This window comes from Corticium candelabrum, chromosome 6 (assembly GCF_963422355.1).
Source record: "Corticium candelabrum chromosome 6, ooCorCand1.1, whole genome shotgun sequence".
In the NCBI taxonomy this organism is placed as follows: domain Eukaryota; kingdom Metazoa; phylum Porifera; class Homoscleromorpha; order Homosclerophorida; family Plakinidae; genus Corticium; species Corticium candelabrum.
In genome coordinates, this window is record NC_085090.1 from 1,867,313 (window position 1) to 1,883,255 (window position 15,943).

General features: G+C 39.8%; 2 protein-coding genes across 4 annotated transcripts in view; one reads left to right on the plus strand and one right to left on the minus strand.

Moving 5' to 3' along the window:
- Window positions 1–7,852, plus strand: part of LOC134180972 (transcription elongation factor SPT5-like) — a 34,681-nt gene extending 26,829 nt beyond the window's left edge. Inside the window, exons 16-30 of the mRNA XM_062648152.1 lie at window positions 186–341; window positions 642–739; window positions 796–865; window positions 925–996; window positions 2,315–2,365; window positions 2,425–2,550; window positions 2,606–2,874; window positions 3,079–3,357; window positions 5,524–5,572; window positions 5,633–5,666; window positions 5,907–6,149; window positions 7,093–7,154; window positions 7,215–7,259; window positions 7,324–7,419; window positions 7,479–7,852. Coding sequence (XP_062504136.1) covers window positions 186–341; window positions 642–739; window positions 796–865; window positions 925–996; window positions 2,315–2,365; window positions 2,425–2,550; window positions 2,606–2,874; window positions 3,079–3,357; window positions 5,524–5,572; window positions 5,633–5,666; window positions 5,907–6,149; window positions 7,093–7,154; window positions 7,215–7,259; window positions 7,324–7,419; window positions 7,479–7,622 — 1,794 coding nt within the window. The 3' untranslated portion in view covers window positions 7,623–7,852. The remainder of the gene's footprint in view (window positions 1–185; window positions 342–641; window positions 740–795; window positions 866–924; window positions 997–2,314; window positions 2,366–2,424; window positions 2,551–2,605; window positions 2,875–3,078; window positions 3,358–5,523; window positions 5,573–5,632; window positions 5,667–5,906; window positions 6,150–7,092; window positions 7,155–7,214; window positions 7,260–7,323; window positions 7,420–7,478) is intronic.
- Window positions 7,853–8,807: 955 nt separating this feature from the next.
- Window positions 8,808–15,943, minus strand: part of LOC134180693 (lipoxygenase homology domain-containing protein 1-like) — a 55,355-nt gene continuing 48,219 nt past the window's right edge. For all 3 annotated transcript variants that reach the window (XM_062647879.1, XM_062647877.1, XM_062647878.1), the window contains 8 exons: window positions 15,105–15,259; window positions 13,400–13,748; window positions 12,908–13,083; window positions 11,929–12,015; window positions 11,734–11,869; window positions 10,700–11,417; window positions 9,816–9,913; window positions 8,808–9,448 (listed from right to left, as the gene is read on the minus strand). In XM_062647879.1, the coding sequence (XP_062503863.1) occupies window positions 9,078–9,448; window positions 9,816–9,913; window positions 10,700–11,417; window positions 11,734–11,869; window positions 11,929–12,015; window positions 12,908–13,083; window positions 13,400–13,748; window positions 15,105–15,259 (2,090 nt within the window). In that variant the 3' untranslated portion in view covers window positions 8,808–9,077. The remainder of the gene's footprint in view (window positions 9,449–9,815; window positions 9,914–10,699; window positions 11,418–11,733; window positions 11,870–11,928; window positions 12,016–12,907; window positions 13,084–13,399; window positions 13,749–15,104; window positions 15,260–15,943) is intronic.

Consider the following 15,943-nt stretch of genomic DNA (forward strand, 5'->3'; position numbering starts at 1 on the left):
TGGATGTACGTCAATTAGCAAACGCTTGCATGTCACCCCCGACAAATACGTATTGCCTCACAATTAATATGCTTAATCACTGTGATCAAAATTAACACAATGTGTGTATTTGGAATTTCTAATTGTTTTCAAATTATGCCAACACCTACTTATTATGTTTATTTGTTGTTTGCTTTTTTGCTTAGGATCCATTGGAGTTTCCTGCTCACGAGTTGAAAAAACACTTCAAATTAGGGGACCATGTCAAGGTTATTATGGGACAAAATGAAGGGGACACGGGGCTGATCGTTCGCATTGAAAACAACTTGGCAGTTCTTGTCTCAGATCTCACACTACATGAGGTAAGCAAGTTTTTATGTAGATGCATAGGACACGTTTAGAGTTTGCATGGTAGTCAATTGTGGCATTTTAGTTTAGTAGTATCACATTAAGTTTTTATACTCAGACATGTTCATTTTTTGTGATACTCAATAGCAGGGACTAGAAAGGTGTTAGGTAGGAAACTTTGCTTGGGTGTCACTAATTTCTCATGGTCTTGTCATTGTGAGGTGGTTAATTGTTTTTTTGTAATTTTGGCCAGATGTTGAAATGCACTAGAAATACAGCTATAACTACTTTTGATTTTTAAATTTTTATTGCAGTTGAAAGTAAGACCAAGAGATCTTCAGCTGTGCTCTGAAAGAAGCAGTGGAGTTGACTCATCAGGACATTTTCAATTTGGCGATCTTGTACAGTTAGAGTATGTTGGTTTGTCGAATGTGTGTGTTCTATTCAGTTGATGCTGGTTGTGTGTAGTCAACAGACTGTTGGTGTTATTGTGAGAATTGAACACGAATCATTTGTTGTTTTGAATATGCATGGAAAGGTAGGTATTTGTTTATAGCTTTCTTTGCAGTTGCTGTTGTGTGATGAGATATAGTGTAGGTGTTAAATGTACGACAACAAGCTGTAAACAAAAAGAACACAAGGAATGCTGTAGCTTTGGATTCAGAGCAGGTTTGAGTATTGGTTGATAATTGATGTCATGTGTCTATACTTCTTGTTAGGTACACATACTTGTTTGTCCGTGTGTCTGTTTGTCTGTTTATGAAAATCATTTATTGGAAACTATGAGTGGGAGTCACATGACTGACTTCAAAAGAAGCCATGAGACTCACAAAGAAATTAGAATGTTGTCTAGTAAGGAACAAAACCTGCAGCTGGGTGTGTTGTAATGTGTATGTTTGGCCAGGCATACGTATCTCCGTCGAATTGGGCTTGTGCTCGCCGAACCTGTACAGGTCGACAGCACCTGCTGCTCAAATACATAACTCTAGATGGGAAACTCGCTGCTAATTTCTCAGAACGGGACATTTAATCAGCCTGGGCGAAGAACAGAATCTGTAGTGGCGTACTTTTGAGATAACCGATCTCAGAATGGATACAACTTTGAACAAAATTCTTCATGAGAATTCTGTCCGGCTGCTAATTCTTCAGAATGGAGTAACCTGGCTACACCCCCTTTGCCTCTCCAACTATCAAACACAGTTTTAGATACTTTCTGCTATAATTTGTTCATAAAAGGGTATACTCGGTAACAAAACAATTTGCGTGATTCCAGAAACTTACTAGTCATCAGTACTCTCATCTGTCCGGGCAGAGAACGGTCAGTGAGCTAGTTCATTTATAAAGTTGCAAAGTGACACTTGCTAGAGTTGAGTGTAAGTATTTCTGACTATGTGACTGCCTTTCTCTAAGAGACACTAGTTTTCATAGCCTGCCAACACACTTTGCCTGTAACACCGCTTACTACCTCAGGCAGAGGTGGGAATGTTGGCTGAAATGATTTAAATAGAGATGGTGTTGCCTTTCGTTTGTCTGGTTGTTTGTTTGTGAAAGACACAGAACTCTAAACCACGTTAGTTAATTCCAATAGATTGTAAAGCAACAGTTTAGAGCAGCTGGAATGTCCATTTCCAAAAGTCTTGTTGAATGGCAGGCAGTGTTATGTAGCATGACAAATATCCTCTTCCTTCACACTCTCGTCGATTGCTCTTTCTATCTGACAAGCTACAGAGCTGTTTCTGTTAATTCCCACCACCCAAAGATCTCGGTTGTCTGTCGTTTGTCTGTCTGTCTGTCTGTCTGTCTCTGTCTGTCTGTCGTCTGCCTGTCTGTCTGTCTGTCTGTCTGTCTGTTTGTCACTGTGTAGTGTCACCCTATGTACTTGTCTGTGTACTTATCTGTTTGCAAGCTTTGTGTCAGTGCATATCTATTATTTATATGATAATGGCTTATTGATGTTGTTGTATGTTTAATGCTTGTTTTACAACAGAATAACATTCAAGCTAAAGATGTGGTAAAGGTCACTGATGGACCTCACGCGGTAACTTAATATGACACTGTACAGCTGTGACCTGTTTTAATTTGAGCATGTGTTTCTAGGGGAGGCAAGGAGAGATTCGTCATATTTACCGTAACTGGGCCTTTCTCCAGTCTAAATCAATGATTGAAAATGGTGGAATATTTGCTGTTAAGACTCGACATGTTGCTTTGGCTGGTGGATCAAGAGTATGTGCAATGATTTACTAGTCTTATCTGAATTGCACTGTTAAGTGTTTTGTAGGCTCCAAGCAGTACTCCTGCTTTTGTGGCTAAGTCTCCAAGAATCAGCAGCCCAGCACATCCCAGTAGTGGTGGAGGACGTGGACGAGTTGCACGAGGGAGAGGGAGACGAGACCATGAGATTATTGGACAGACAGTACGTATCTCTCAAGGGCCATATAAAGGTTACATTGGGATTGTCAAAGATGCAACTGAAAGCACTGCACGCGTGGAATTGCACACAAAATGTCAGACAATCTCTGTGGATAGGACTAGACTGGTGACCATTGGGTATGATGATTTATCATTGACTGCACGTTCACTTGTAGGTCTGCCTGCTTTTCCGCTTAAAATTTCAGTTGTTAATAGTTATCTTATGTGTTTTATTTTGCTTTCTTGTCTGTGTTTGCTTTGCTATCTAATTTCTATTTCTATCTCTTCATCGGTGGTTTTGTGTCTTTCATTTTGTATCTAAATGGTGTAATATTATTTTAGTGATCAGAGAAAGACTGGTCTTGTATCAGCCTACCAGCGAACTCCAATGTATAACCTTGGCAGTCAAACACCAATGTATGGCAGTCAAACACCTATGTATGGTGCTGGTGGTGGACGTACACCAATGTATGGCAGTCAGACACCAACTCAAGCTGAAGGAGGAAGAACTCCACATTATGGATCACAAACACCCGTTCATGATCCATCAAGAACTCCGTCTCATTATGGTGTCAGTGGGTCAAATGCATGGGATCCTCGTGAGCCAAACACTCCAAAACGGTAAGATTGAGAACATAGCTGTGAGATCACTGTCTGGTATATACTTGACTGTAATTAATCTGTAATTAATGGCATAGTAAAGAAGAAGTCAGTGCAGGGAAGTGTTCATGTGTAGATAATTTTCATGAGTCCATGCTGCAACTTAACTAAAGCCCTGTCTACACTAGAACAGAATGGATCGCGATTCGATGGCGATCCTGCTGATCGCGATCTGATCGGGATAGCGAGCGTCCACACTGCACTTTGAAGACACTACCTCCGCCTCATTTTCGGTATCAAGTGACTGATGACCGTTGTGTACGTGTGGCTTCTTTGCTTGTGGAAAGTGTTGAAACAGTGACGTAAGGTGAGCAAGAACAAAGACGAGTGAGGAGTGTTAGATGTTCAGACTACACGTGTAGCGTACGTGGAAGTAATGCCCACTATTTCTAATTGGATTCAACTGATCACGATTGAAACCACCTCACGATGTGGATTGGATTTATTGCGATCCAGTTGTCAGTGTAGACAGGGCTTAAATTGTTACAGTGGCAAATTTTAGCTTGCTTGCTCCCTCTCATCAGGAGAGTCTTGGATGCAACATTAGTAGTACTCGTCTTTTTGTAAGCTGTAATCATAAAGATTTGTACAAGTTATGTGACTTGTGAGCAGCATACTTGAAAGGGGACGAATATGTTTGACTGTGTGTACAACTATATGTATTAGACTAGGTGAATGTGTATATGCAAGCACACAAATGTTCAATCATGAAGCTGGATTGTGTCAAATGTCATAATGCGACTCTCTAGGCCGATGAATATTGAAATGATGGGGGTAACTTTTGATTTACATTGTAGAATGAGTTTGTAGTTGTGATAGGGTCAGTCGACGACTAGTCACTATTTACGTAATTGCTTGCTAGAAGGCAAGAATGACCTAGTTTGTTTGTCTTTGAGAAAGATGAGATTATGATATGGAAAATTTGTCTTGATGCCATGCCAAGAGTGAAAAATTTAGTACACACTCTAACAAGTCAGAGTTTACCATTGTCACCTTTGGTGTGGTTCACTGCAATGATGTGGCCAACTTTAATTAATCGCAGCATACTGTAAATCAAGAAAATTTCAAGTCAGTCAATTTTTGCCTAATTTTTGCCACTCCCTCAAAGGCGAAATTAAAACAACAGGGAAATTAAAGTGACAGCAATATGCATTGCTTCTGACCACTAACAGGCATGGAGCCTCACCTTGTTGGCTTGGGATGGTACCTTTAGTACTAAATTTTACACCCACAATGAAGACAAAGAGATCATGTTTTAAACTAAGCCCAAGAGAACATTATTCCTGTCAGATGTTACAACTTCTACTTACAGTAGTCAGAAAGTGAGATTGGGAATCTGAGGATCATGTGATCAAATAGCAAGCTATAGCGTATTATAGTGACGTACTTCATGCAACTATTTGTTTGTGTGAGCAACATGTCAACAGAGGTTCTCGTATTGCTAGTGTTAGCCTTAAATCACAGCACACAGCATTTTATTTCAGTTTCTTGCTGCGTCACTGTTGAGTTTGGGTGACATACCATTACAATAGAGTCAGGAGGTCAGGATCCAGCATATATAAGACTCTATCACTACACCTGTATCAGCGTGCTATTATAGCCAATCGTTTGTTAGGTTTGGACAATGTTGTAGTGGTCAGAGCAATCAACTAAGGTTTGTAGATATACAGTAGGACAGACAATTAGAGATTGGGAACTGGTTTGTGAGGGTGGCAGAGAAGTGAAATTAAAGGAGGTGTTAAATGTGAAAGACAATTAGGTGGTTTGCATTGTTATTGCATGGTTATTATTGCATGACATTGCATGGCTTGCACATACATGTACATGTGAAGATACAATGAGAATTGACTTACATATTCATACGAAGATGTGACTTGGCAATTTTAGAGGTTTTTTTGTGTGCGATTTTTACAGTGTGTTTTGCCTAGTAAGGAAATGCACCATAGGTTCAGAATGATCAATATGATAGTAACCAGTTGTCTGGCTGGTGGAATTAATAAACTGGTGTAATGCTGCCTTTCACACCAGTTTAAGATGTTGTAAGTGTTGCTGGAGATCCATGGGTAGAACATGCTCATGCTTGTTCATTTCTGCATTTTATTTACTAAAACGTGGTTTGCTTTGTAGTCCTGATGAGTTTGGAGACTATGGATTTTCCAGCTCGCCATCTCCTCAGGTAACCATCGTGACACATCTGTGTGTGTATAGATTAAGATTATTTAGTGTGCTTTTGTAGGGGTTTCCTAATACCCCAAGTCCAGCCACACCAGGTACTAACAGTAATTATATTGTTTAGTCTTTGTGTTAATTGTGTTTACTTGTACGTGCTATTTATTGAGATATTTATCAGACACATCAAGACTAGTCAATAATGCATGAAAGCATGTTTGTATACCTGCTGGCTTGTCTCCCATTTACAATCGTTTGACTGTTGACATTGTAACCATTTGTGTGTTGATGTAACTTGCAGAGTAAAGATGAAATAGCGCTTTTAAATTTTTGTTTGTTAGGTGGTGGTTTTGGTGCTCCTCAGACTCCAGGAACTTATGCTCCAGAGACCCCACAAAGTGCTATGCCATTTACTCCAGGCACTCCATTGAGTGCTGGCATGTACAGCCATGAGCCTGCGTATTCCCCGTACGTTCAGACACCATCTCCAGCTTTCAATCCTCTTACACCTGGTGGACCGATGTCTCCTGCTACACCTGCAGGCCTTTACAATCCCCAGACACCTGGAGCAGCTTTGGAGCAAGGTACTATTTGATGTACATTCGCGTGTCACACGCGACTGTATTCTGTTATGTCTTGGTGCACATGCAAACTGGAGACGCACAGTAGTCTGTCCGCACATTCACGCACGTGTGTGTGTGTGTGCGTGCGTGCGTGCGTGTGTGTGTGTGTGTGTGTGTGTGTGTGTGTGTGTGTGTGTGTGTGTATGTGTGTGTGTTTATCTGTTTCCACTGTATTACTTGAATAGTGGATTTTAACTACAAGAAGGCCTTCTAAGGGTAAAAAGTGATATTTAGTTGGATTCTGATGTATATGTTTAATAATGCTTTGTTCTTGAGTTATGGGTGACTTCTGCCCCACGTGATTGGAGATTGAGACATTTCATGATGCAGTGATAACCTGAGTGTGCATGCGCTAGGGTTACAATAATACCACTGGTGTTAGTTAAAGTGCCAGTCAACGTGATGATGTCTTCTCATTCTTTCAAGATAAATTGAGTGTCCACAATCCCAGTGGAAAGTGAATGTGTCCAGCCCCTTTCTCACACTCTTTATGTTAATTAGCAAGTGCCAGTACCTGTGCAACAGCTGTTCTGTAACCTAGTGCTTCTTCACTAAAAGTATAAGTTTTGGAGAAAAGCATCATTTAGTTGGATTTGAGGCTTGTATTCTGTTTTACTATTGTTCTTGATCCGAACTGGTTGTTGTCTACGTAGACTAAGGCTAAGATGTCATTTTGATTTTGGGCATGTATGTTATACAGTCCACAACAGACATTGCATACAATGAAAAAGCTGAAAGAAAGGTTTCCTGCGGACTCCATCATTTAGTTAGAAGACAGAAATTGTTCCATTTCACATGTTTAATGCTAGCTATTATAGCTACGACAGTTAGCAGTGATATATTTATGGTATCCTTGTAAAAAGAACACAGTAATATATGAGTATGTTCCCTCTTTTTCTTTTAGGAATGATGATTCCAGAATGGATGCAACAAGATGTTGAAGTCCAGGTAACAGATGCATACGAGGTACTTTGATGAACTTGCATCAATTCCTTTTCAAGAGTTTGATGTCTGGTATGTTTGCAGAATCCAGAATATGCGAACCAGTTGGGTGTTGTGAAGAACGTCAGTGTATGTAGCCATAGAAGTTGGTCAGTGTGGGCTCTGAAATGATTTGATGATTTTCCCAATTTAGGGTGGAATGTGTGCAATCTACTTGTATGAGGAAGAGCAGGATGTCACACTGCCTGTGGACTGTTTAGGGCGAGTCGCTCCTGCTAAACAGGATAAAGTTTGGGATCTTTGGTTTGTTAGCTATGTTGTATACTTGATGGCTTCTTGTCCTGTCAGGTAAAGGTGGTGGGTGGCAACTGTGATCGAGGTTGTATCGGAAGCCTCATTAATATAGATGGAGAGGATGGTATTGTGAAGATCACCGCTACAGAGCAGTTAAGGATTTTACCATTACAGTACTTGGCTAAGATCACTGTTTAGTATTGAACGAGTTAACAATAAATAACTTGTATCGAATCTGTTGTTCACCCTCTGGATGTACACTGTACTAATGTCAGTTGTGTTCTCTATTCTCTTTTCATAAGTAGTTCTGAGGGTGTCTTCCTAGTAGTGGTATTTGGCGTTGTTTGACACTTAAACAGGAATAGTGAAATCTGATCGACTTTGTGGCTTTCTCCTCACTAAGCTCCTGTACGTGTTTTCTGCTTTCCCATTTGGAGCAGAAGATGCAATGGACAGCAGTTCGTTCCATTCGCAACGCCGCGTGTGCCTACTTCCTTCCGTGTCATACTGCATGTGTGTCACACACACACGCACGCACACACACACACACACACACACACACACACACACACACACACACACACACACACACACACACACACACACACAGTCTGTAGCATGCAGTACCATACAAAATGAGAGTTATGGACCACCCATTGACAGGATCACTCAACATTACACACATGAATATGAAACTCAGTACATCACTCGGTAGCAGGTAGTAATAAACAAGATAAGGTTTGAGATCTTTGGTTTATTTATGGTTTACTACCTAAAGAAACTCAAACTTGTGTAATGGCATTTTACTCTGCCAAGGATGGATTGGAATATCTATGATTATGAGGAACAAACTTTGCCATTAATTGTTATACCAGCCTAAAAATCAGACACTGTAGTTTTGCCCTTCAATAAGAGGACAGGTTGTCTAGCAACACATGCACACATACAGTTGATAGAGATGGGTTTATTTATTGCTGATACAGTCTCGTGTCACTTATCTGACTTTCACTTATCCGACAGGTCAAGTTTGTCACGTGGGTGATCACATGACTGGTCAGCTGCGTACGTGTTAAAGTACATCCACGTGCATGTCAGTTGTTTCTTGAAACAAGTTTGAGAGTGAGTTCAAGCGTTTCTTCTCTTTGTATTCTACTTTCATCAACATCTACATTCATTCTACATCTACATTCAGTATACCTAATGTGGAAAAAATGCCGTGTGTGTATGTATATATATATATATACACACACACACACACACACGTATAATATGAACAATAGTTGAGTTCGGATAAGTGACACGCGACTGTAATAGGTTTCATGCATGAGCAACAGAAGGGTCTTTAATTGTTTTGTGCTGAGATCAAATCATCATACACAGACATTGTGTCAACGTGTCTTTGAAATAGTACAAATTAGCAGCCTCAATCTGCAGTTGGGAAATATGTAAAATGATTTAAAAACCAATTTGTCGCTGAACAAAAACACTTGTGAAAACAGCAAATTGAAAAGACTTGAAAATTTAGTCAAATATCAATGTGTGGTGCAATAGATGTCCTTAAGTTCATATCAAAGATCTAGTGGAATAACCTTCTATTCTGCATTGCTGTAGTGTAAAAACTTCCACCATCAGCAATATATTTTCAGCTCCAGCTTAATGTGGTAGTAGACTGCGGCATATTTGCCCATCTCCTTTTTTCTTGTCTAGCCACTTACCACATGGAAACTCTGTTGAGGTCTGTCTGTCACTGTCTAAAACAATCACCTTGTCTAGTAGCCAACCAGCACCAAATCCTTTGTTATCATGTTCGATTCTTACTGCTGTCAACTTCCCCAAATCAAGAGCTTCTAGTTTGAATGTGTCAGTTTGCCTCCGCTCAAACAGATTACGGAATCGCTTAGTGAGGGGACGCTTGCCTGTGTCTCCATTGGAACCAAAAATTGTGATGTAAACATTAGCATCTGTGCCTGCACGTGGTTCATCTCCTGTGACAACACTCACTTCATAGGAAATAGGATGAAGTCCTGTAAAGCAAAGCATATGGTGGGGATAATTGCCAGAATGCACTGAATGGTAAACACACAAGAAACAGGCATAACTGCATGGCAAATATCACAAGGTGTAAAGAACAATTAGACAAATGAAATTTAAACAATCTACACATGCAGAACAGTGAACTAGCACACAAACTGGAGTTCAGATAGAAGGAGAGCCAGGCAACATGCACAGTTAGAACAGATATATCCAATCTTGAATGATGACATCTGCGTAGATAATGACATGGCTCATATACAGACAAATTATAAACATGACAAAACTCAATTGCAATGAGACAGTTCTGTAACGGACACTTAGCAACATGATATGATGTGCGAAACGTATGTAACTGACCTCTCAATGTTCCTGTTCGTCCTTCTTCAAACTCGGTGTTGACAAGAGTGTGCGAGGGACTATTAACAGACAGCCAAGACTTGCAAGGGAACAGATATCTAAAATAAGATAGCAAATATCAAATAAGATTGTAAGTTCAGTTTATAACCTTTATTGTACACAACATGTCTGTCTGTAAATTTTATGTGAGAGTTACATAAGTGCAGGTATTTGCTACAACATCACTGTGTCCTTGACATCAGCAGTAAAAATATTAGAGAAATTAATAGGGCATGAGTTGCACTCCCGCAAAACTGTTCTAATGTCTGCATGATGATGGATGGCATAATGACATGAAATTGTATAGGTCCACATTCCGAGATCTGGGTTACTTAATTGCCTAATCTTGCCAGTGTGTTCAATGTTTGTTGCTATGATTAGCGTTGCAGGTAGAGTTAACTGTCTGGGTAGCAGTATTGACACAAAGCAGCAAGCAATCTTGCTTTACTTCTATAGCACATGCATACGCTATTAAAGTCACTTGTAACATAGTTTAAATATTGCTCCAGTCGACTGAAGGGAAGAGATATGGCTCTTCAGAGCACTTTTCATAGTTCTCTTGTGTACACATGGTGTGAATGGTCCTTTATTGTCTTACTAATGTCGTTTTGTACCTCTTATTTTATTCCATCTGTATTGAGCTAATCATATTGAGGTGTACCTTATTGATAATAGTCTTAACAACATTGGCAATCTTCAAATATTACTAAAAGGCGATCCTATAATATTTTAAAATTATAAATCAGTGTAGGGGTTATGTGTACATTATGTGAGTAAATGTACAAAAAACATTAACTGGTAGCCTATAGATTAATGCTGCATTACAGGAAGTGCAATATGATTACTTGTCATCAGCCTTCACATCTCTTACAACGATTTCATGTAGATGCCAGCTGCTGTCTCTTGACTCTTCTTCCTCTGGTTGAATTGTATTCCCATCTTTGTTGAAAAGTCGCACTTCTAACTCACTTAGCCTCCCTAATGGTGGTGAAACAAACTTAAACACGTCTGTCTGTGCACACTGTAGAAGTCTCTGGTTTCCAATGCGATTCTTAGTCTGGAATTCTTTAGATCTTCCTTTTTCACCAACAATCACCAGACCCATGTCATATGCTGTCCCAGAACCTTTTTTATCACTTGTTGTCACTGTGATCTCATAATGAACAAGTCCTGACTCTTCCACTAAACTGCTTTGTGTACAAGGAAGTTCTCTGAAAATGCTTTTGTCATCTTCATCTTTAGACAGCCATCGCTGGCAGTTGAAATGATATGTTTTCTCTGTCACTTCGTCAGTGACATCAACTGAGTCCAAATACCATGAAGCACCGAGACCAGAATTGTCATGCCAAATTCTGATTTTTGTCAGTTCACCTAAACTTAGCAAGTTGTCATAATGAAAGATGTCAGTCTGATTACGTTCAAATTTGTTGCGATGTGTGTCTGATTTGGTAAGCTGCATCTCACCAGAATCACCATTTTCACCAAAGAGTACGATGAAGACGTTAGCATCTGTACCAGCACCACGTTTATCAGCGGTGTGAACTTCAAGTTTATACGAGGTACCTACAAAAAATATAAATTCACACCACACCAAGACGGAAACATCAAAACACACCACCCACCCACCCACCCACCCACCTGCCCACTCCCACATGAACACATCCACGCACACAGCTGGCTCTCCTCGCCCATCCATGGCTTTCCCTCCCACTCACCCAGACACATACACGCACCCATGACTGGCTTTCCCACCCATAGACTTGCCTACTCACCCATGCACGCATGCACACACACACACACGCACACACACACACACACACACACACACACACACACACACACACACTGTGCAGTAGGGTAGGCGTATAACAATACCCACGTTCTACAGTGACTTGACCCTCTACAAGAGAAGGTATGTCCCTCAAAGTTGCTTTGTCTTCAGCATGAGTCTTTGATAGCCACTTATAGCATGGAAACTTCCACTCTTGACTTGTTCTCAGATCTTTGAGCATAATCTGAAATAAACAGAACTTGCAAGAACAACAAAGAAAAAACATGTGCTAGCTACACTGACCGTATCTAAGAGCCAGCTGGGTCGTTGACCTTTCCCATCATGCCAAATCCTAATTTTTTTCAAGGAACCAACATCTTCCAATTCAAGCTGCAAGAAATGCACACACAAGCCAAACATCATTAATTTTACACAAGGAAACAGTAAAAAGAATCCCATAACTTCAAAGTGATAAAAAACTAAAAATTAATAGATTAGTACTAAACCTGTCCAGAAGTAACCATACATCAGAATAAATATAGAGATACTATAGCTTAGCTTGATTTGGAAACTTTGATGCACTTGCCTTATACAAATTTCATTGCATACATGCGATGACCCTATATAATGTAGGATGGTACATTTACAGTCCTGTCAAAATTTATGCCATTAGATGATGCCCATCTATTTGGAACAAGGCCTTGCTAGTGAAATGTTTGGTGACAGTACTGATTGAAATTGGTGAGTCAGGGATTGACCATGCTATTGCCTCTGGTGATGTATAGGATCAGCTGGATTATAGTAGTAAGACTACGGTCATCAAAGCTGCAATGTAGACCAAGGTCTGATCACACTTCCGTCTTGAAATCAAAGCTGCATAAAATGTCCACAACTTCATACATATGCATGTATAGAAAATACAACTTTGTGGATTTCTTCTATCTCAGCTGAATCCGGCATAGCTTGATTACAGTCCATACAGATGGGTATGTTCAACAGTTGATTAGTAAGCAAACAAACAATTAATGTAACACAATGAATCACCACCCCAGTTTAATATCTATAGTATCATAGATTCCAAATAGCTGCATAAAATAATTGGCAAAAAGCCATATAAGGAGTGGTGCATAAGAGGCATTGGGCCAGTTTGATCAATCATTCAAAGCTTTAATGTCATTTCCAACACTCAAGCAATCATTTTAGTGCACACCCCAACCATGCAAACAGAAAGAAATAGAGAATTCAAACCAAAGCCTGTCGACAAGAGTACCTACCACCTTACCTTAATTCTATCAGTTTGACCTCTTTCATATCGATCATTCTGTTTCTCCAAAATAACTTCCTGTGTGGAGCCAGTTGATCCATAAACAATCATGTAAATCCCCGCATCAGTTCCTGCTTCTAGAGCATCTCCTGTCACCACTGTCACCTCATAAGGTACACGAGAACTGTATACTCCTACATCAACAAGCAAATTGCAGCACCCGTTAGTCAACCTGAGTCAACATGAACATTCTAGAACACATCTACAGCTACATAAACACGTTTCATATGCACAGCTAATTTACATAAAGACAGTAATACATAAAGCAAGGCATGTCATTCTCATATCTGCACTGCTTTTGCACAAAAGATCGTCATTCCAGTTCATACTGAATTACCCACACAATCCTACCATAATTCAATTACCCAACATTACAGCTGTAGATATATTTACTAACCAAACCATTTATCCTATTAGCTAGTTAGGTGCACACTGGTTTCTAGAACTTACTTGGTTGTCCGATTCTGGCATCACTGCTATTTCTACCCAACACATTTGGACCAGTTTCCTGTAATGTTTCATTTGGGTGTGCATCCTTCACTGCAGTCTGGCTGTTTACTTCTTGCAAGTAATTTGCCTCCAGCAACTCTCGGTCAATCTTCCCGTCTTCTTTCTTCTTTGCCAACCAACGCTCACAGTGAAATGTTGACTGACAGCAATTCTCATCCTCTGCACTGCTAATCTCATGAATGACTACACGATCAAGGAACCAGTCAGAATACATAAGACTGTTGTCATGTCGAATACGGATCTTCTGTAGCCGACCAAGATCAGCTGCTTCAATTGTAAAAATATCCTCCTGCAGATAACCATATATCATCCACACTTAACACATTGAAAGGCAACAAAATACAGCATAATGCTCCATTTCAGTCCATACACACACACACACACACACACACACACACACACACACACACACACACCACCACCACCACCACCACCACCACCACCACCACCACCACCACCATCAAATTTAACAGCTTTGGCAACTATTTCTTGTTTATTGCTCAAGACCTGGCTGTATTTGACTTTACTAGCACTAAAGGTCTATATTTAAAATCACAAACAATAGAAAATATATACTAATGACAATTAACCCTACTAATCCTGCTTAATTAAACCAGCCACTGGAGATATTGGTTCTTTAACCATATGTGATATAAGTATCCTTGTTCAATTCACCCTACCATTACAACCAACCTCAACAGTAACCTAAATGGGTCACCCTCAATTTATCTGCAAGTTCTGCACAATATGTTGTGTAAGGTATTAACAAATGTAAAGGCATGTCCACACTACACCAGAATGGATAGTGATCGTGCTGATCACAATTCGATCGAGTTAGCGAGCATCCACACTGCACTTTGAAAATAATTCCTCCGCCTCTTTCGGTATCACATGACTGATGAACAATGTGTACGTGTGGGTTGTTTTGCTTGTGGAAGTGTCGATTTAGTGACGTAAGGTGAACGAGAACGAAGATGAGTGAAGAGGGTTAGATGTTCGAACTACACTCGTAGCGTATGTGAAGGTAATGCCCACCTATTTCTAATTGGATTTAACCGCCGACATCACCTCCAGATGTGGACTGAATTTATCACAAGTGGATCATGATCAGACTGTGATCCAGTTGCAAGTGTGGACAACGTTGCAGTCGGATCGCAATTGGATCGTGATCCAGTTGCCCGTGTTGACAGGGCTTATAACTTTATGTGAGTAACTGTACTAACTCCCTATTATAAACAGTACAGTGCTAGAGTACCTAGTATGTTAGCAACACATTACTTCAGAGCAGCCAGTTTAGTCTAAAAAGGATATGCCAACCTCCAATTAATTCCCAAAGTAAAAATTTGATCTCATGTTACTTCTTGCAGACCCTTTTTCAGAAAAGTGCATCACACAGGGTTAAAATAAGAAAATCCTATAATTTCAACTAGAAACAAAGAAATTACTCACAAACCAAACATAACATTCTTTACTGAATGACACATTAACCTGAACCTCATGACCAGCATGCTGAACAGAACTGACACACATACAAGTTGTGAGACAACCACACAGACAAACATTCTTATCTGTTGATACACAAACACAAGCACCTAAGCACTACCATTAGAAATTGCAAGCTCGTGCTTCTCCTTAGCCATCTTACATGGTTTCTCTCAAACTTGTTTCTGTGTGTTTCCGATTTAAGAAGCTTCCTCTCTCCAGAATCTCCCAATTGTCCAAAAACAGTCAGAAACACGTTAGCATCTGTTCCCCCTCCACTTACGTCACCAGTAAAAACGTGCACTTTATACTGTTTCACTAAAGAAACACATTTAAGACAAACTTTGATATACCACAGGTAAGTGATCAAAAATTGAAATTGAAAAAGCAGAACAATATAAATTACAAATCCCTCAAAACTTTTCTTGTACCAAATACTTCTAGAATGATTTTTGTATATAAAGTAGTTTAAGAGTCAGTTATTGCCTCACATCCCAACATAAAATAATGCAATCAGCATTAGCATGTAGAAAATAGATGACCTTCTAATCATTGTCGAGAATAAGAATAATATCAAAAGCATGTTTTTGCACAACACATGATGACTTTGTTTGCAGTGTGGTAGAATTGCACAAAAATCTCAAATGTTTAGATTCAATGAGTTACAGTATCTGAATGTGTGTCATCACCCTAGTTGCTATTATAACCGCACTAACTGATTTGCATGTTCTTTGCCTGGGCAGATTAACAAAAATACACGCATGTAGCACTAACTCCCAGATATTGGGTGAAGACAACACAAATCCTGGATAGTTTGTTCCCCGTATGTGTGACAAATTCATGCAGAGCAGCTATTTTGACATTCCCATTGAACGTTGTCACTTTGGAGATGTTGCTGCCGTTGCATGGAACAGGTGTATTCGAGTGTGAAAGAAGGCGGGTTTGATTGACGAGGAACCTTGTTGTCCCAAGAAAACTCAGGAAGATGACACCTTTAGTGTC